We start from the raw sequence: 22,137 nt of genomic DNA, 5'->3' as shown, positions 1-22,137 counted from the left end.
ATTGTCAAAATTCAATTTGAGATTCTACACTGGAAAAAAATTGTTTTTTTTTTGAGATTTCAGATTTTCGAACTAAAACTTTTTCAAGCGGCTCCATGCATTTTCGTTTAAGAGTCATTGGTACTGTTGCCTTTACCAGCATGTTTATCTTCAAGACTTCAGTTCTTATCACGTTCCAATAGAATGTTAATAAATTGTTTGAGGAAAGAAGTTATCACGCACTTTTCGAAAAATCTTTACTTTTGAGACATCAAATTAGTCTCTAAGCTTTTGGAAGCAAACATGGATTGACTTGTTGGGACGGGTAAATTCTGTCAATTTCTTCTTTCAGTATATGGCTGGTGTTTACTTCTGTCATCTGTTCTTGGCATGCTCACACGTGGTTGGTTTGTCGTTTGCAGGAATTTGACCTCAAAATTTGTCATCTTTTTTCACCGCTGAGCGTTGGATAACCAACGTATTACAAAATTTTCCAACATTTTATTCATCGAACGATGTATTGATGCTGTTTTAAACGTTTGAAATCCAACCGAACATTTTATTTCTAATTTCATTTGGAATTTGGTTTCATTTTCAATTTGACAGAATGCACCTTAGTATAAAAAACAAAGACGTAATACTACGTCCTAACGATCAGAACGTTAAAAATGTTTAAAAAGTTTAAAATCTTAGGTATGTGCTCTGAAAGCCTCACATTCAGGGTGAAACATTATTGTTTTTCATCAGTAAAAAAGAATTCAGTGTGTTCTATTTATCTAACATGTTTTTCACTAGATTAGCCAATTCAGAACAATAATTCCATCAACTAATTTGGGGTTTCAATGATACGAAATAAAAAAAAATTAAAAGGTGGAACTATAAATGTGTTGGGAAGATTTGTTTTCATGTCAATTTTGAAACATTCACATGTAATCAACACTAATCGGGTACGTTGTAAAGCATTTCAAGATTAACTTGAAATGCTGATGGTTATTATGTCCACCACACTTTTTAAATGGTAGGTCATAAAATCATATGTCTATTTTACACGGTGTTGAGAACATCATGCAACCGAGGATTGCTATAAAACAGAAGTCCGTAAAATTCTACCGACACTTTCGAATGTTGATAAAAGAAAATTAATTAGAAGCCTGTTCTGTGTTGCATTGGCAGCAGTGAATTTGCACAATTTACCCGCTAAACGGTGATCGCATAAGGTGCAGGTTATTTTTAGCTTCGGTTGTCTGCTTTGAATCAACATTCGAATGTTTATTTTCGCCTAATTTTATCTGTCGTTTCTAACGGGATCTTCGTCGAGCTGGAATTCCGCATCGAAACGGTAGCAAAACGGCAAAAAAAGCGCCCGCTCACGGATAGTTATCGATGACGATGGTTGGTTGATTTGTTGCTAGTTCGAGCAGAGGTAATTGAACTGTTCGTTGCACTACTGTCTGTTTTCTTTTGTTTTGAAATGTCATGATTGCGCTTTAACGACTTCGGCGGCGACCATCGAGGCGAAGCGTAGCGCGCATGTTAGGCGTGGAAATCGATAGAACGGTATTCTGGTTTTATTGCGGATTTTTTTTTCTCTCAGATGCAGAATTAATCAAAGCTGCAGGCTAATGTTCTTTACCAGTCGAGTACACTTCCATTCACTATTTAAGTCTTTATACATGGCTTATGGTGAGGTTCTTATTCCGCTTCAATTCTTGTATTCATTGGATATTAGTTGCATCGGTGTAGTAGTAGGAAGAAGAAAGTAGTGGTTTAATCTATAATGAAGGCCGTTCTTGCTACAGTGAAGTTTGCGCAAAGTTGAACTTCTATCAAGAACTATAATGGATTGTAAAACTGTGTGGTTGTACACCTTGCCTATGGCAGAATATGTAAACAGAAATGTGACAAATCGATAATCCACCTACACAGTCTGGTTATCACAATCACATTAATAATTCACTTAAACAGCAATCGTGGACGGAATGCTATTGAACTATCTATCCAGTAGCTACTAAATTGCATGAACAACGTTACTGATATCTGAAATTATGTAACTTTGACATTGATCGATTTGCATGTGATGGGCCAATCATAGAGACACGGTGGATTGCATGTCGTGCTGATTCGTTCGAATGCTCTTGCAATCGAAATATGATAGCTTCAGTCCTCCTTCTATACGCCTTGGACGATGTAAATCAGACGGTGTGGGTGACCCGTAACAGTTAGTGGAATGCAAATGTTGAAAATGTATACGTCTGCGCTTAGGTTGTGGATTTTACACTGGTATATTTAGTCACATTTGAACCCTTCCGGTCATACGAACTGGTCCACATATGCACTGAGGAAGGATTCATGTCGTAATAGAAACACGTATCTGCAGACGAATAAATTCAGTGTTGACTTTCAAAGTTGATAGTAGAATTGGAATGGAATTCGTTTTCCACCATTCATTTTTCAATATAAGAATATCCTATTACTATCGGAGCGATGACGTTATTAAAGTGAGCATTCATGTGATATGCGATATGTCGATTTACGCCTCCGAAATTGATCTTCCCACTGCATATTCTGTTCACAACATGTCTGTTGAAATGTCGAAAATCCGCCCACTTTGCTAGCGGAACCGCAGGTGTCGAAAAATTCAACGAAACGTTACGTTGTTCATTTCTATCCCTACGGCACTTCAACAACCGTAATATCTCTGCTTGGAGCTTCCGATGAATGGAAGCAATCTTCACTAATCATCGTTGCCGTTCCGCTTTGTACCGGTTGCCCATTGCGCCAGTAGATGCAGATGAAGTGCATCATTTGCATTTGCTAAATGATGCGATGAATTGAAATGACGTACTGGAAGATAGCTGCAAGTGTAAATGTAATTGAAGTGATTGTTAATTGGTTCGTAAGTATGTTGTACTCATATCTGCTGTCATGTTTTTTGATGCTCCGCGGAGATTGAAAGTATTCAGATTACTCTAAGCCTTTTGAAAAAGCGTGAAAGCATGCAGGTAAAACAAAATGAGCCAACTTCGAATCTTCTCGAAGCAATGAGGGACAAAAAAATTGTCAAATACTGGGGTATACACTGTAACTTCAAATCACACTCATAGCAACTTTAATTGACCATGAGACTTAATTTACCTCCATATGGCAGCTGTACTACTTTCCAAGCGACCGCCCATTTCTCAGTAATTGGCCAGCTTTCTTTGAGGCAACAGCTCATGCGGGGTTTTTTCCGGCACTCGGGGAAAATTCATTCGCGTGTGATACGGTTGTAAACAAAACATCGCACTGGTTCCCACGCTTATGCCTATGTGTGGTGCTTCTGCTGCGCTGGCTTCCTGTCGCTGGGCTGTCATCGTATCGGTGTCAAGTTCGAAGAGAGCGTAAATATTCTCACATACAATCTGAGAATTTACCCGTTTTTAAGATTTGTGATCGTACTTTACACGCTCACATTGGACCGATCGTATTCACTTGTCACGATAATTGTCCTTCGAGTGATCGCTTCCGAAAGTGTTCCAGCTAACGCGTCCGGTAAGGTCACTGGTGCATGCAATGTAACAATCAGAGAGTCGGGTTTTTTCTGTTTTGCTTGACTTTTTCACGATAATAGGATTAGCATAAGCTAAAGCAACCTAAAGCATTGAGAGAGAAAGCAATGTGCATAAAGGATTATCCACGTTGCAATATTTGCACAAAAGAGAAAGTTTTTTTCTTGCTACACTTTGTTGATTTTACTTTCCTCTTATCGTGTGTGTCTTTGTTTCTTTTCTTTGCAGATTCGGCTACCGGGATGATGGCTCCATCCCCCTCCAAGAGCACTAAAACGCAACATCCGTCGTTTATCATAACGGCGGACTCTGTAGATTCAAGCCCGGTACCGTCCAGTCCACCAAGCACAGGTAAGCAAAGTAATGATATATAACCGAAGATTCAAATTGGTTTGTTTTCTATATCACACAATTATTTCGAATTTTAAGAGTTGGTTAAACGGTTTGATAACTATCTGTAAAGTGGAAATCACGCAGCCTTTTCTAATTAACAGTACCTACGTAAAATATGTTGCAAGGTTGATATTCTTCTGTTATATGCTCAAGTACTCATCATTTCCTTATAGAATACTCTTGAAGTTATCCTTATCTGTCTAAATTATTTTATGAGCAATTGGAAGGGGCAAAAAATATGGGAAAAAGGTAGTCTGATCGATTGAATTTAGAAAATTCTCTTTGAAAGTTAAGCTATTGAACATAGTTAAATTTCTTACGAATGCTTACGAAGGGGAAGGGGGGATTCCAGAAAATCTTACGTAAGATTGAAAAATTTAAAATGCAGACAAAAAATTACAAAATTCAAAATAATATAAAATTAGTTGAATTTTTTTCGCGCTAAGATTTTAACAGAAAGCAGTGAATTCATCTTAGCAGAATAATTATATACTTAACTTCCTTGACTTCATTTTCAGTTTGTTTTTATTCTTTACGAGTACGCTATGTGTTGAAAAAATGTTTCTTCTACAAAGCATTTTTTTCCTGAGAAGAAAATCCTACAAAAAATTTGTAGGGAGGGAGGAAGTGTGTAATACGAAATCTTACTAAGCCTTATTATGGGAGGAGGGGGGGTTGATAATAAATTTCGGAAAAAGTCCTTACGTAATTTGTGGATGACACCTTACTTACCTTACCAAACAGTCCCAAGCCCTGGTGTGGCCTTTGCTGTACGTAAGATTCGTCTCTATTCCACTCGGTTCATGGCTGCAGTTCGCCAGCTCTGCAGTCTGCGTAGAGTCCGCAGGTCATCTTCCACCTGATCGATCCACTTTGCCCGCTGTGCACCTCTACGTCTCGTCCCTGACGGATTGGTTTCAAGAACCATTTTAACCAGGCTGTCGTCTGACATCCTCACAACATGCCCAGCCCACCGCAACCTGCCTATCTTAGCGGTGTGGACGATAGATGGCTCCCCAAGCAGCTCCTGCAGTTCGTGGATCATTCGCCTTCTCCACACTCCGTTTACCATCTGCAGTCCACCGAAGATGGTACGCAACACTTTCCGCTCGAAAACCGCAAGGGCGAGTTGGTCCTCCACAAGCATAGTCTATGTCTCATGCCCTTAGAGGACTACTTGTCTGATCAGCGTCTTGTAGATGGTTAACTTGGTGCGGCGACGAATTCTACTCGATCTGAGCGCCCTCCGGAGACCAAAGTATGCACGATTTCCTACCATAATGCGCCGTTGAATTTCTCTGCTGGTATCGTTGTCGGCAGTTACCAGTAAGCCCAGATACACGAACTCATCAACCACCTCAATTTCATCACCATCAATTTGAACTTGAGGTGGGAGGTTAGCACTGTTCTCTCGTGAACCCCTTCCTTTCATGTACTTCGTCTTCGATGCATTGATGACCAGTCCAATCCGTTTGGCTTCAGCCTTTAGTCCGATGTACGTATCCGCCATCTTTACAAAGGTCCGAGCCACAATGTCGACATCGTCGACGAAACACAACAGTTGAATCGACTTTTGGAATATCGTGCCACTCGTGTTAATCCCCGCTCTTCTAATGACACCTTCCAGGGCAATGTTAAACAGTAGGCACGAGAGACCATCACCTAGACCTCTTCGGGTTTCGAAGGGGCTCGAGAGTGCCCCCGAAACTGGAACTACACACATCACTCGATCCGTTGTCGCTTTGACCAACCGCGTCAGTTTGTCCGGAAATCCGTAGTCGTGCATAATTTGCCATAGCTTGTCCCGATCGATTGTATCGTACGCCGATTTAAAATCGATGAACAAATGATGTGTGGGCACGTTATATTCGCGGCATTTCAGCATAACCTGCCGAACCGCGAATATCTGAACCGTGGTGGCGCGGGCACCCATAAATCCCGCCTGGTAGTGCCCCACGAACTGCTTCGCAAATGGTGATAGTCGACGGCAAAGTATTTGGGAAAGTACCTTGTAGGCGGCGTTCAACAGAGTGATTGCCCGGTAATTGCAGCACTCCAGTTTGTCGCCCTTTTTGTAGATGGAACACACAATACCCTCCATCCACTCCTCCGGTACTCGTTCTTCCACCCAAACCTTGACAATGACCCAGTGCACGGCTCTAGCCAGTGTTTCTCCATCGTATTTCAATAGCTCGCTGGGAAGTTGGTCCACTCCAGCAGCTTTATTGTTTTTCAGCCGACCCATCTCCTCCTCCACCTCCAGGAGATCGGGGGCTGGAATTCTGATGTCTTCTGCTCGTGCACCAAGATCAGTTGCCATACCGTCCTCGCGCGCCACTGCATCGCCGTTTAGATGCTCGTCGAAGTGCTGCCTCCACCTTTCGATCACCTCACACTCGTCTGTAAGGAGGTTGCCGTCCAAGCTCCTGCACATATCGGCTTGCGGCACAAAGCCTTTGCGGGAGCTGTTCAGCTTCTCGTAGAACTTCCGAGTGTCGTTAGCTTGGTACAGCTCTTCCATCGCTACGCGATCTCGGTCCTCTTGCTGGCGCTTCTTCTTTCGGAGGACTGAGTTTTGCCTTGCAAGCACGACGCAGACTGACTTTGATCTCGATCACACAGGTCTATAAGAGTTATCAGCATAAGCTGACTCTTCTGTGTGTGATGAGACATTCCTTTCAGTCTATAAATAACGCTTGTACAGCAGTGTGTGTAGTTAGGGATGAGCAATAGAATAAGTCGGCAGCGGAATGTGGTACTATATAGATTGTGGAACAGTACCACCGTCCCCCGTAGTTTAATTGGTCAAAACACCATGCCGGAGACAGGGAGATTGCGGGTTCAAGTCCCGTCGGGATGTGGTATATTTTTTCCAAATCTGTATCATATTTCCAGTTCGCTTAGTTTTCGTTCTCTCTACTTCACATACTGTCGGCTTAATGGACTGAGTTTTGGCTGTTCCGTGCCTGTCGGTATCGTTCCACGTTCGCTCTCGTACGGTGTTGCAGCATTCTCGCCCGTGCTGCATTCTTCTCCTCGACTAACCGTTTGCATTCGCCGTCAAACCAGTCATTTCTATGATTCGGGGCCCTTGTACCTAGCGCTACTGCAGTGCTACCTATGGCGGATCGGATGCTTCTCCAGCCATCTTCATGGGTAGCTGCTCTTCCGTAGGTAGCACTGCCTCCAGCTGCTGCGCGTATTCCTGTGCAGCCTCGGCGTCCCGCAAGTGCTCAATATTTGGTCACGGCGTTCGACTTCGGCGGGTGTTATACACCGTCGATAGTTTTGAGCGCATGCACACAGCTACTAGGTAGTGGTCCACAGCTACTAGGTTGTTGGTCGGGTGATCTTCAAGTGGATTTGTGGATACCTTTGCGGGGGAAGAAGGTACTTCGGACTACCATACCACGGGAGGTCGCAAAGTTTACGCACCGATGGCCGTTATCATTAGACACGGCATGCAGGCTATCTGGTCCGATTACCGGTCTGTACATTGCCTCCCGCCCTATCTTAGCATTCAAGTCCCCAATAACGATCTTCACGTCCCGTCACGGGCAGCTACCCGCTCCAGCTGCGCGTAGAACGCTTCCTTCTCGTCGTTGGGTCTTCCTTCATGTGGGCAGTGCACGTTGATGATGCTGTAGTTGAAGAACCGGCCCTTTATCCTCAACTTGCACATCCTTGCGTTGATCGGCTGCCACCCTATCATGCGTTGGCGCATCTTACCCAGTACTATGAAGCCGGTTCCCAGCTCGCTGGTGGTACCACAACTCTGGTTGAAAGTAGCCGCCCGGTGCCTGCTTTTCCATACCTTCTGTCCTGTCCAACAAAGTTCCTGCAGCGCTACGACTTCGAAGTTGCGTGGATGTAGCTCGTCACATATTATCCTGTCGCATCCTGGAAAGCAGAGCGATTTGCAGTTCCATGTCCCAAGTTTCCAATCGTAGTCCTTATTTCGTTGCCTAGGTCCATGCCGATTGTTCCGATCCGTATTCTCTCTTACGTTGTTTTTAACATGTTGTTTTCCGGGGCGGCTCGTTGGGCCTTCCCCAACCCCCTGTCTCCCTCGGCGACCATCGTGTCAGCTCTGTTTAGAGTCCCACGCTGCCACCAGGACGTTGATCAGCCGCTCCTGACATGGAGATCAGACGCTGTTTTGAGCCGCACCATCTTGGTGAACAGACGCTCGGTTTGGCGAAGCATTTCCTCTAACGCAGTAATATGGTTTACGCGCCAATGATCGCGTCGCACCTTCTCACTTAGCTATTTCGGATGACAACATTGCCCAGGCAACACCAACCAGTTGTATCTATGTTTCAACCGGCAGTCTAGTGTAATCATATGACTCGTGGAGGTGTGAGATAGGAACTTGTGAGGGCCGAAGCTATGTTTGACGCTTCTTCCAGGTCGTCAACTCACCATTTGATGCCCAACACCTGGATGACCTCTTATTGTTTATAAAACTGTTCTGCCATATACATATTTACCTCAGATGAAAGCATTTTTACACACTCACACGCTACACACACACGATATACATACACACACATACATACACGCACACATACACACATACTACACACGTTACAGACACACACACGCTACTCACACACACATGCACACACATGCTATACACACACACACACTCCCGCGCGTTTTACACACACATGCGCTATACGCCACACACTATACATGAGCAATTCTCGCTGAAACTAGGCCACTAGGTGCACAAGGTCTTTCAAATTTGATATAAATGCACATAGTTATTAGAAATAGAGAAAAAATGATAATGCCATTTTTGTTTGATCGAATTTGTTGACCCCTTGGTCACCAAGGGGCGGAACAGTTTTCAGAAAAGTTGAAAATTTAGCAATTCTTGATGTATTATTTGAGCTATATCTCTAAAATTCGTTATGTAAAGTACTACAAGTAGCACTCTTCTGTAAAGAGGAATGATAGGGCTTTCATTTGAAGTGATCAGAACTCAGGCCGCCATCTTGAATTTGGCCGCCATCTTGGATTATATCAGAAAAATGCAATTTTGACCGTGTTCGCAACTACCGATTTTCGATCTGAGACCAGCATTGGAAAGCTGAGAAAAAATTGCAAGAAAAAAATTTGGTGAGCATCAGTGTTAACCCATCAATTGAAGCTATTTTCCAAGCTGAGTTTCGAAATATTCATCGTACATCGCGCGATCAACGTAGTAACCTGTCTACTGAGACCAAGTGGATGCACATGTTATGTCCATATATCATACTCGATTGATGCTACAACTAGTACGCCACTACTGTTTTTTTAAGTTTAGTGAGAATAATGAGTACAACACTAGCATGTGTGATACTAACAAAGCGATAGGTTTTTTTTAATACTGAGCAGTTCCACAAAAAATGTCCCAGTTTTAATATTTTATTTAAATTGTCATTTTTAATTTAGCTGAAACTTTGCATAGACGTTTCTATAGGAAAAATATGCAATTCTGTACTAATGGTTTAATGTTTTGCAACACGACTCATTTTTGAGAAGCTATCGAAAAATGCTATTTTGAGAAGGTATTGCTGATTCCAAATATTTTCAGGGCCAAAACGGTTTGTTTAATCGGTATGACGTCTTCTATAAAGTTGTAGTTAATATAGTTAATCAAGAATTGCTAAAGTTTCAACATTTCTGAAAACTGTTCCGCCCCTTGGTGACCAAGGGGTCAACAAATTCGGTCAAACAAAAATGGCATTATCATTTTTTCTCTATTTCTAATAACTATGTGCATTTATATCAAATTTGGAAGACCTTGTGCACCTAGTGGCCTAGTTTCAGCGAGAATTGCTCACATACACAAATTACTATCGGTAGCATCCAAACGGTTTCCGAGTCTTCCAATGGTCTACAATGCCGATCACATCCAGTTTCGGGCTGTATTCCAACAACGATATCTGCAGTGATATCTCGTATTGCGCTAAAGGTAGAAAGAATAGAACAACAGAAACGTTTAACGCTCGTTCTCTAATTCGTGATGAGTCGGACGAGTAACTCTTTCACCATTTTATAGTATTAGCCTGAAGGTTTAAACTTGCGGTGAGTGTGAACTTCCGGGCGTCCCCCTTTTTCTCCAATTGAAATAAGGGAAAATTATTATTAAAATTGCTTGTATCTTTTGAACCAAATGAAATTTTAAAATAGTGTCCTCATAAAATTTTTAAAACATGATAAGATCTATAATCCTCCAGAACATTGTATTTAGAAAAAAAAATCAACCAAAAAAGTTAGAAGCAAATAACTGAAATTTACGGGCATTGTCATACGAAACGCAGGGAAATTATCTACAGCTTTGCTGAAGACAACTTTGAGTTTCACGCAAAAACAAAAATGTTACAAATTCATTTTTGTCATAGTGTAATCGCTCCATTATTCATCTTAACAGCTAGGTGAACCTATAATCATCTTATTTCTCTCATTTCTCCAATTTACCATCAAATTTCTACAAATTTTAGTAAATCTATTTGCTTCTCAATTTCGTTAACTGGTTGAAAGTTTTCATTGGAAATATGGTAAAATTTGACGATAAATTGATCAAAAAGGCGTGATGAGATGAATGTAGGAGCTGAGATGAATATAAGAGCGATTACCCTAGTTGGCTATGGTTATTGTTACATAACGCCATCATGTGAGCAATTTTATTACAAGCAATTTCTTCGAAGACACAACAGTGCTAAAGTAAAGCAATCCCAGGCAACAATGTTGGGCTATAAAACTTTGATATAATCAGTTTTGTTACTTGGGCTTGGACACTCTCCATGCTGAATGTCCTTCTATAGCGTCGCTCAGTATGGAGAACTTAAGTGATTGGGAGAAGAACTAATCACGTGGAAGCATCTCTGCTTCCTTTCCACGTTGCTTACGTCGAGTGAAGAATGCGATGCCAATTGGCTGGCCTTGCTAGCCAATGACTGAATGCTTGAAACCATTTTGTCTATGTTTTTAAAGTCTGTGTTAGGAAAAATCAACCAATCGAATGGAAAATGTATGTGGATGTTCGACCTTGGAATTTTTCTGGAATTTTCACGGTGTAATAAGAAAATAGAGGGTAAACATATTATGTTATACAAATCTTGTATATTTTAGCTATCCAACGGTATATTAACTATTGAAGTCGGTACAGTTGTTTTTGAGCTATTAGAATCTGAAAACTTCCATTCCGCCATCCAAAATTATTTCATGTTCATTTTAGTTTTCACAGAATGTACTTCAGTATTGTGAAGAAAGACGTAGTTTCACGTCAAAGCCATATTGTCAAACGAGTTCATAGAGATACTATTAAAAAGAATGTTTAAAAGTTGTGCTGTCCCATCTTTACAGCTTACAAAATGATCCCTCAAGCTGATAATGTTGCTTGAGTTAACCTTTGATCCTAAGATGTTGTTTGGGTTATAGTTCGAAATTAGTGTGGGCATAATTATTGATAAAATAATCTCAACCTTTTAAAATAACCAATATCCCTGAAAAAATATAAAATTTATACATGACTGAAGTAAAGCAATTTACAAAAAAAAACACTGAAGGCTTGCAAGTAGCCGTGACGCCTTTTTAGGAGAGGTTTTTATTTCGTCTGAATAATTGAATAAAAAACATAATAAATCATAATATTGTTACTTATTAGTCTGTGTGTAGCTTATTTTGTGCCAAATAATCGTCACTTACGGGAAGTGCTACTTTTCTCATTGCATTAAAAAAAAGCGTTGACTGAAGCGCATCGAGAGTTAATTAAAGTTTACGGAAATGCTACTCTAAGTTAAACAACTAGCTGTGATTAAGTCAGTCGCTTTAAAGACGGTAATTACGATGTTAACGATTGTGAAGGAGTTCGCGTGGAATCACATCACGGCGTAATGCAGCACCCAGTTTGAATATTGCAGCACTTCCCAACAAGTTTAGCATCACCGGAAATAGATTCGAGCGTTTCAGGTGATCTAGAAAGTGCTGTCTTCAGCAAACTTGCTTACAGGGTCAAAGTCTTTTGAAAACGTTAAAGTCTTCTGGATAGTGGCAGTTCAGTGCATGAATTTCACCGTTACGTAGCGCTAGTGAGTACAAAATTTTGCGTATTTGGATCTTAACTTATCTCACGATTCCGAAACCAAAGTACGTTTCAAGTTTTCTTCATTGATTTTTATTTATACTTTCATATAACCACGCAAATAAACATGTAAAGTGATTAATTTGTCTCTCCCTCTTCTATGGTCAAATCAGAAAAAGGACTAGATATACACAGGAATGAATACTCCTCATAGAATACTCCAGGAATATCAGGAGTTTACCTCTATACCTAATTATCATGATTTAGCTCCCTCTTTATCAATAGAAAAAAGGGAAAGATATTGAGTAGAACAAAATATCTCATTTATTTTACCTAATGACAATTTGGAAAAGAACTCAATCGAGAATTCTATTTTCGTGAGATTCGCCGGTAATTGCATAATTTGTGTTTTTGACTGCGTGGGCGTTTTTAGCCAAATTTCCAATTTAAGTTGCCGACAGTAAACACTCCGCATGACTCTCGTACAAATTGCTTTCCACGCGGGATTTTGCACGTTTTTCATGCGATTTTCAATGTGGATTCCTCAGACAAGTAGCTTTTCATGCAGTATTTTCTAATTGATTTTTTTTTCTCTCAAACCGTTTCTTCGGAGTTCGACTAAATTTCACAAATCGAATTTCTGAGTATTCACTATTCACTATTCACTTATCATGATTTGTAGGTTCAACTTACTCTGTTCTTTATTTTTTCGTTTTAAAGCATTTAGCATATCTCACGAGAAACTTTTTATAAGTAAAGTTTCATCACGTGGTTTTCCGGTTCCGGTATCAGCGGTTTTGTTTTAGAATAGGCGCGTATTGTTTTGAAATGACGATAAATTGCCTAGACACAACTACTAATTTGGTTTAATTCAACCTTGAAAAATTGATACCCAATTATCATTATGGCTAATCAGCGCAACTATGTCACGTATTGGATATTTCTAAACGAGCGAAATGCACGATTTTTTTGCCCTTAAAACTACACACAGATGATTAGAAAAACTGCTCCATGCGTGCCGTATGCCATTTTAGTACAACTTTGAACCGTGTGTACCTGCAGCATAAAACAATGTGCTTGGGCGATAAGCTAAAATCAAAACAACGCGAAAATACTTCACGCGGAAAATGGTTACTGCAATCGTGGGTTTCTTTCGGCAAAAAGTGATATGTTGCGAATTACAATATTTGTTGTTGTTGTTGTTGTTGTTGTTGTTGTTGTTGTTGTTGTTGTTGGTAGTGTTGTGTGGGAGGATATGCGGCCACGTAATTATCATGCTCAGTGCATGTGACCTTCCTGCCTCGTATAGAAAGTTTCTTCCGTCGTACAAAAAATAGACAACTTTGTCGGATATCGAATCGATATAGCCGCAATTACTAATGAGTTCCGTATTTACCGTGGAACAATGTAACAATGCATTATCGGGTCAATAAAATAACAGAGAGAATGCGAGTTTGAGTGACAATACCATTTGCATGTCTTGTGAATGCAGGTACCAGAAAGAGTGTTCATTTTGAGTCACCAGTGAATGGAGATTTATTTAATAAAGGATTACGCAGAACAACATTTATTTCGTAAGAAGTTTTTACAATGTGGTAAAACTAAACCTAATAATAATCTAAGATTCGCAAATGTTTATATGTTGTTTTGCTACCACTATCGGTTATAAATTTCCGAATATCTCTTGCAAAGTAATTTACAATATCGCGTTTCATGTTGTTCAATCAAAAGGTGTAATATTGCAACCCTTGACAGCACGATGAAAAATATTCAGCAAGTAATATAAATACACCCTATTTCAACGTGATAGAGCCTCCCAAGCAAAATATGGCTGAAACACTACTACCCATTTGAAGTGAAACCTTTGTGACGAATAACGACCGAATGAAGCATTATGCCATTATTGATCGGTGGTTCGGTAACAGACTCACCTAAAAAGGTGCATATGGTTAGAGTAACATTTCGGTTCGTGCAAACTTTTCTATTCTCAGCCGTGTCAGCACCAGATACGTCTGAACAACAAAAAAGATATAATTATGGAAAATGGCCTCTCACATTCGGAGTACAAATTTGGCGAATGATGATTTTGATGATGATGATAATGGAGGCTTGTGGAGGTTAGGTCTAAACAACCTTGTTGAGCTTCCGAACGTTTTGCATTTTCAATTATGTGTTTCGTAAAGTTCGCGGAAAAGCAAACGTTGATTACGGTCAGTGACCGGCATAGCTAAATTTGAGATGAACCAGTTTCTAGAGTGGGACGGGAAGATTCGAACAGTGCAAACATTCAATTAAATTTCAACTCTGCACGATCCAGTTTTATTGATTTCAACATTTGTTAAAATTGATAAATCCGTGAATACACGCAGGTACTAAGCCATCAATTTTCTTTTTTTCAGACGCGCCCAAATCGCAATGTTCATCATTGTCGGACGGGGAATCGTTCGAGTGCTACGGAGAAAACGATATTTCGATCTCAGAAAACGGAGGCGTTGACCTAGAACTTGCCCCAACACTGAACTCAACAACGATTGGGTGAGTATTACTCATAGGTGCAATTACGAACCCTGTATAGCTATACAAACTTAGCCAGTATCCAAACTTATTTACTTCCTGTAGAAGTTTACCTACAAATGCTAATTTGTTCTTTTTCGTTAAATAAACAATTTTATGCCGTATTGCTAATTCCATTTTATTTGCTATTTTTTACGCCAATTCTCGTTTCTATTCCTACCTGTAGAGAAACCAATAACAACAACACCAACTCCACAAATGGCATTACCAGACACACTTGGAGCCGCATGAGCTTACGCGGTGCGCCTAAAAGGTATGCATTTACCACAGCACCACCCACCGGCCGAATAAACGTGCCGTCAATCAGACACATTCAGCGCTGTTGTGCTGTATTCATGATTCATTTTCATTACTCACACCACTGTAGTTCCATACTTTCCCAGTTTCAGCTTTCGTGTTGATTTCGAAGCTCGTTTCCAATGAATGTTCTCAGTCATTCGTTTGAGTTTGCCATAAAAAGTTTATCCAGCTGAATGAACTTTCCTGTCGATTTATTTCCTTGATTCCATTTCGTTCGTGCATTGCGTTCATCCAACTCACACATTTATCGTGTTTTTCATTCTGTTTTTCCAGCAACAATAACGATAATCTACCAAACAGACGCTGGGGCTCGATGAGACAGTAAGCGTATTTTGTTTTGTTTCCTTTTCTAAATATAAATCCATATCATATTATTATGCACGGCTATTTTAGTATGCTTTTAGTCTGGTGGCTTGTTTTAGTCTTCTGTGCTAACATGATCACGGGTTAAGTGCTACGGTTGAGTATTTTACGGCGAGACCGTTTTCGGTCAGGTTCGCAGTAGTTTCGTACGAGATGCTGTCCAATGAATCCATCTCGTGTGAACGACGATGCATTTTTGGAACAAATGAATTCGCGGGTAGTGTTTTCGAAGGTTGAATAAGGTTGTGTATAGGTATTTAATTTCAAGTATGCACGATTTATACACAGGTTCTTGTTTACCGTATAGTATTTCAGTTAAATAAGATTTCTTCATTTTATTATTTTTGCGAATCATACTTTAAACCGCCATGCATGTCACTACCAAAGAGACACATCTTTTCAAGAGACACACACTATCTTTTCACGATTACACTGGTAGACAAAAGAGAAAAAAACATGCTGCTCTAAAACTCAAAATATTTGCCCTAGAAAGATTATTGCTCTTTAACCATTCGGTAATTTTGGAGCCCGTAGTGTATGCAGAAGTGCGTCGATGTGTCGCATAGTAATTGCTCGCCGGGTTCGTTGCTTTAACGTTATGTTAACGAGAAAACTCATTTAAGTGTCTGAAAAAGTTTTTTGTTCTCGGGGCACCAACATTCACAGGAATGGTTCAAAAGCTATAATCTTTCATTTCTTTCCAGTTTGAGCTATAGGGCTAAACCTGTGTTTACCAGTGTTACCAACAATCAAACAATCTACTACCTTCTCACGATTATTAGGTATTTTTTAAAGCTGCTGTCGGTTTAATAACAGTAAAAAATCAAAAACATTGAGCAAGAGCTTTCGAAAAACTAGAATTTTGGATTGTATTGCGATTTGTACCTAATTGTAATGGATAATTTGTCATCACCTGTCTTTCCTGAATATCTCTGAAAAGCGATATATTTTCCTATTTTTTATCGAACTCTAGATGATTCCAGACAATTCGCCGATTTTTGAACCCCTAAAATTGTGGGACAACTAGATCGACAATAAAACTATTAAAGCCGGAGGTGCATTGCTTTTATGATGCAATTCTGAAAAATTGAACAACCACACAATTTGGCAATGCAGCAAAAATCATGCTAGGTTATATTTACATTTTGCGAATCAATAAATTTCTCTCACTTCTTGGTTTGAATTATTTCTACATAAATTCTTTTTATGCTCTCTTTTCGATCTCTTTTTTTCAGGCTTTTGGTCTCTAAAGTTCCTATTTTTGAGTCACTCAGTCGCTATCAGCTCTGCAGAAGTCTCAAACTTTGCTTTATTTACACCCGAATTGTAAAGAACTTTCCCTTAAGACAGTTGCTAACAATATGCCTCTCAGAAGGGACTGTCGTTGGATTTTTTTTCATTTCAACTAGCGAATTTTGTTAACGAGTGGACCTAGCTAGTAAATCAAAGAGAGCCAGTATTACCAATATCAGTGGTGTAGCTAAGAGGATCTCGATCTTCGTTCTCGGCAAAGTTGTAGATAATAACTTTGTCTTTCCGAAAAAAATGGCACTCTAAAAAAATATTTTTTTAAGGTAAAAGAAAAATTAAAAATTATTTATCTTAAAAACCTCATTTTCGAAAATTTGATTTTTTTTTATAAAAACTACGAAAAAATTGCTAAATAATCTATCCTAAACAATCTATCTAAGACTATCCAATCATGAAGAAATCAGGAAAAAAAAGTTTGAAGGTTTAAATAGTAAAAGTGAAGTTTCAACGGCTTGAGGCACGACATGTAACACAAAAGTCTCCATACATGCAGAGATTAAACAAATTCTACTTAAACCTAACCTTCTCTAACCCCGTAGAGCAACAATTCTCTTTTCTGATTTTTCTGTCACCTATATTTTTTTGGCAGGCTTGGACTACTGCGAGCATTGTTTTGATTTTTTTGTGGTTGTCATCAAGAAAAGAAACTTTATCGCTACCTATCTTTATTTCTCCCACGGAAAACAAGATGTCTACTATCTGCATTCCGGCAAAGGAATATCGAGAAAATATACTATTTCAGACCACGTAAAGCCTGTATCAGACTAACCGTTGCAGCGGTCAACCGCTACCGTTCCATTCTTTTTCGGCCAATCAGAACACAGCGGTCGACCGTCGCTTGTTGTTGTTGCAAAAAATAGAATCTTTTCTATTTTTGCCGCCGACCGTTCCCAACGGTTGCCGGCTGCTGTCATTGACATGGCGAAGGCAAACGAATCTCTTCACACCTATACAAGATCACATATAAAGACTTGACAAATGAAAATGTGTGCTTCTCTTTTTGGCACACACGACAGCCAGTCAAAACATTGATAGCACCGGCAACGCTGGTTGGCGATGTCAATTTTCGACCAACGCACACTGCCAAAAATGAATCCAAATTCCCACTAATTAAAAGCCGCTGGGCTGGATACCTTAAATATAGCATTTCTTATGTAAAATTGGTCAACAAATTGATTGGCGATGGTTTCATTTTGGACAGGGCACGGAAAATGGTCTTTTTCGCCTCTTTTCACCATATTTTTGCGTATTTTTGGAAATATAGACCCTTTCCCGTGCCCTGCAGGTGACTTCAGAAGTTCTTGCATTTTTTTTTTATTTGCAGCACAGTGTAATTTATTGAATCTACATCAAGAGATAACAGATGTCCCAATGATGGTTAAGTATCTTAAACTTATAACAGTCACGATCGCTACAATGCAATTTAATGCAAAATAATACAATAGCAAAGTCCCTTATTCGTAATAGATGAATAGTTAGCAATTCTCATTGAAACCGTACCACTACACAATGGTTCAGAAACCGAATCTAGGGGAAAGTTTAGGTCCAGAGTTCGAAAGCAATATGTTAGAGGAAAACTTTCTTCTGCATATTTGTTACATATGCTAAAGCGATTATTTTCAATAATTAAGACGACCTGAATTTTAGATGAAATCAAGTATCTAACTTTTTTATCTTTGTAGATAAAAGAAAAAGCTGTATTTCAACGACTTTAAGGGCTTTCCAAGAGCAACAATTTGCAATGCTGATATCGTAAATATCTCAATTCTACTCGAAATTATTAGTGTTTTTCATAAGAAATAAGTCTTTTTCATTTATTTGTCGTTCCTCTTGGGGCAAACATAAAAAATATCTCTTAGTCTCAATTTAAGGGACATATTCGACTCTACACATAGAGAAATTTGGAAAAAACGTCATTTTTCATATTTGAGTACATAAATTTAATTTGAAAACATAAAAAAATTGTAATAATTTTATCTATTTTGCATGTAAAATCGCACAGATATATTCCAAATCGATCTCAAAATTGGAATTTTTTTAAAGTGACTGTGAAGGTCGATCTCAAGTTTGTGCTTTTTTATGATCACTTCACATCCGTAGATCTGGCATATTTGATCGCAAGAGATGCCCGTGAAAAACAGCGAAGAGTAGTATTACCCCCATTCCTTACTTCGCTTACCACTCAGGAAAAAAGTCGCCAGCTTTGACTCATGGTAAGATTTATAATGAAGAATATAGAAGAGGGAAATGTTTGAATAAATTCACGCTTTAAATTCCGTATTTAAAAAAATACCTAGGTCTTGGGATTTTGGTGTATATTTTCTTAAATAACATTTACTTTAAAAACTGATTTTGGCGTCATTTGAATCTCTCTGAGTTTGGGGCTGAAAATATTTTTTTTTATAATTTTCAGAGTATGTTTGAATTGCAATAAATGGCGGATTGAAAGCTAGTCATATTGCCTGTTTGTTTTTTCGTTGTCAATTACCGAATTTGATTAAACTTTTTAGGTATATTGGCATTTTTAGCATTCGTTTTTATTCATTAACACCGGTCGACAAAATAAAAAAATGTGCATTCCAAAAGCTCAAACTGGAAAAAATGAAAGATTATAGCTATTCGTCCATTCCAATTTTGGTGTCCCTAGCCATTACCAAAACGCATCAATTTATGCAAGAGTGTCGCACAGAAATTGCTCGCCGGGTTTGTCGCTTTAACGTTATGTTTACGAAGAAACTCATTTAAGTCTCTGAAAAAAAAAAACGGTAATGGCTAGGGACACCAAAATTCACAGGAATGGTTGAATAGCTATAATCTTTTATTTTTTCCGGTTTGAGCTTTTGAAGTACACCTGTGTTGACCCGTGTAATTTTTCAACTGTCGTCACATATTTTGACACACTACCTAAATCAACTATTATGCCATTTTCAACTTCATCGTTATGAACAATTTTATCGATTGAAAATACTTAGTATCGCTTCATTGCACTTCTTATTTTTGCAACTGTTTTTTAACGATAAATTGAATATTTAAACTTCATTTTTCAGCAATAAAAAATAATAATGATTCACTTGATGAAATGTTATTCGATGGTAATAATAAAACGCGAACATAAAAATCACAAGGGTTGTGTGTGACTACATACAGCTGTGAGAGAAAATTAACTTTTTAATTAAATATTTAATTTGTCCTCAAAAGGACAATTTGTTATTTATTTTAATATCGTATTTAATGCTGATCGCATCTATGTGCTATCCCAGATACTGAAAATAAAGCATTCTTCTGATAACACAGTGGAGAGCTTTTTTTCAGCATTCCAGAACGTTTGTATTGTTTGTATTGTCAAAATAAAATAAGGCACCAGCCGAAATAACCAGCCGCCGTGGCTACACAGAAACAACTTTTCAAAAAAGCAAGTGTCACTGCACCTAACTAAGCTCGCGCTGCCACTATCGTTGCTGATATTCGTTTCAGCTGCCACTATTGCTATCCGCTGCCACTGCTTAGTTAAGTCTGTCCTAATCGCTATCCAGAACTAATATGACTGGTTTAGGCAGAAGCAAGCTCTTAAATAGTCCAAATAATTCCTTCCCGGTTTACTAGATATTTAATTCTGTCGACCGTGCTAGGGAAAGTAAGCAGTGAACTACTAATCAAATTCTTCTTCGAGGTCGAATTATGTTTCAATGACAGTTTTCAGTAATATAATAGTTTGAATCATCAAATTACAATTTGTTGCATTTGGGCGGATGCATAGATGATTTGCCAATCGTTAACTGTAAGAACGAAGGCATTCTATTGAAAACTATGAGACTTATCAGTATTTGAAATTGAACATCTTTTTCACTTTTACCGTTTCTAGATTTTCATTTTACATCATTATGTAGCCGACCTTCCTGAGAGACGTAGTTCTACGTCAAAAAGAGAATATATGATTCGCTCTTGTCCATGGTCTTTCGTGATTTTTTGTTTTACACAAGAAGTATGAACACTCACAAATGTTTACACAATCGGATGTTATGCTGGATGTTCTGATGTGGCATTACTATAAGTGGTACTTTTTACAGCCTAAAAAAATACTCGTTAGTATGGAACGTTGAATAGTCATACCACTCAGGTAAAATAAAAAAAAACACTGGAAACTGCCCACGTATATCAGAGGAAATTCATAATGAAAACATTTATTTGAAAGACATTTCACCTACACATCTTATCTTATTTTCGGTTGTTTTGTTTAAATTCAAATAGAAATAATTAATGCAAATTGATGCAACTTTGGCACAGAAAATTATGCCTTTCATTTAAACCCAGTAATTTGTTTCTAGACTAAACAAACGACTCAAAAACTGGTAGCCAGAGATATGTATTTGAAAAATTTATTTGCGACGATTAACTCGACAGCATCTGCTCTGATTATGGAAGCCAGTTTAACAGATTTAGTTAGAATAGATATGTAAATTTTTGTGTTTTGTGTTTCTCAATGGTACCTGTATCGCACCGCTTTGTAGTCACGGACATTAGCAGGTTTTTCTCTTCTAAATACCTGATCGACGTCGGCTATTCGGAGCAACTATTTACGATTGACCATCTCATCACTCTCTGCTGTGGGCACTTTTTGGAGCAAGAGAGGTGAACAAAGCAGTAGCAGCGATTCACGTGCGCTCGTATCTAGTCTGATGCTCGCTACACACATGCTACCGTGCCGCGGCTTTGGAACTTGGTTATACGCTGATATTTGGTATAGGCAGCATGCATGTTGTTATACTGCACAGCAGGGTGGCAAACTGAAACCTTCGGGTTTTCTATTCCTTATTCATTTCGAAATAAAATAAGAATTGATGGTTTTGCGGGAAAGGTTAAATCACGTCGTATTAGATTAAACAATTAAAATATCAATCGAAAGAAAACAATAACTTCTTTTTGTCGAAACATAAACTCGTGACATGCTGACTATGACTATGTCTCACTGTTATGATTAGGTGAGAAACCATCCACCGATTCTGTTAGAAGTTTATTTACTCTCTATTTTCACGGCTACGCGCCACCCTAACACGCGACGGTCCCTAGCGTTCAGGGCCTGCAGGCCAGTTGGATGTGTTTAGACGGTGGTTGATGTTCGTCAGTTGTCGTATCGCCGCTGTTTGTGCCAGTCGGGCTTTCGCTATCATTAGGTGACCGAGTAGCAGTCGTTTGGTGGGATTGAGGTGGTGCAATTTCGATTTATCGCGATCTCCGCCCTGAAATATGTATGTACGTTTTTGCCTAGTCCAGATAAGTGCGAATTTTTGACAAATCCAACACAACTGTTAATTTCTTGCTGCACGATGAATGATATCATCATATGTACATGTTTAAATTGGTTCGTGTAGTTTGCGATATATGCAGTAAGGTTGGTGTATGAGTTGAAAGTTCGACCAGAAGAATCGTACTATCACAAGTGCACCCGTTGGATGCTTTGCTGAGTGTGACTACGAAATCGAAAGTTTTGTACGAATGATTCACCTGGAGCCGAGATCTCTGAAGGTGCATTCAGCCAGGTGAAGTGACAAGTGGAGTGTGGTTTGACTGCGCATAATTGGCTACTTATGTTGCAAT

The 22,137-nt window shown here is 39.1% G+C and overlaps 1 protein-coding gene across 8 annotated transcripts in view; it reads left to right on the top strand.

Annotated features, from left to right (window-relative positions):
- The window catches only part of LOC129720724 (rab11 family-interacting protein 4B), a 189,692-nt gene that overhangs the window by 59,910 nt on the left and 107,645 nt on the right, over positions 1 to 22,137 (top strand). For 4 of the 8 annotated variants that reach the window (XM_055672368.1, XM_055672367.1, XM_055672369.1 and 1 more), the window contains exons 3-6: positions 3,756 to 3,878; positions 14,394 to 14,529; positions 14,735 to 14,821; positions 15,142 to 15,189. In XM_055672368.1, the coding sequence (XP_055528343.1) occupies positions 3,770 to 3,878; positions 14,394 to 14,529; positions 14,735 to 14,821; positions 15,142 to 15,189 (380 nt within the window). In that variant the 5' untranslated portion in view covers positions 3,756 to 3,769. Of the gene's footprint in view, positions 1 to 3,755; positions 3,879 to 14,393; positions 14,530 to 14,734; positions 14,822 to 15,141; positions 15,190 to 21,829; positions 22,080 to 22,137 lie in introns of those variants that run through there. The other 4 variants (XM_055672371.1, XM_055672370.1, XM_055672372.1 and 1 more) reach the window with 4 other exon arrangements.

The sequence above is a fragment of the Wyeomyia smithii genome, chromosome 2, assembly GCF_029784165.1.
Source record: "Wyeomyia smithii strain HCP4-BCI-WySm-NY-G18 chromosome 2, ASM2978416v1, whole genome shotgun sequence".
NCBI lineage: Eukaryota > Metazoa > Arthropoda > Insecta > Diptera > Culicidae > Wyeomyia > Wyeomyia smithii.
Note: the sequence above shows the minus strand (reverse complement) of the source record. Positions and strands in the feature narration are given on the sequence as shown.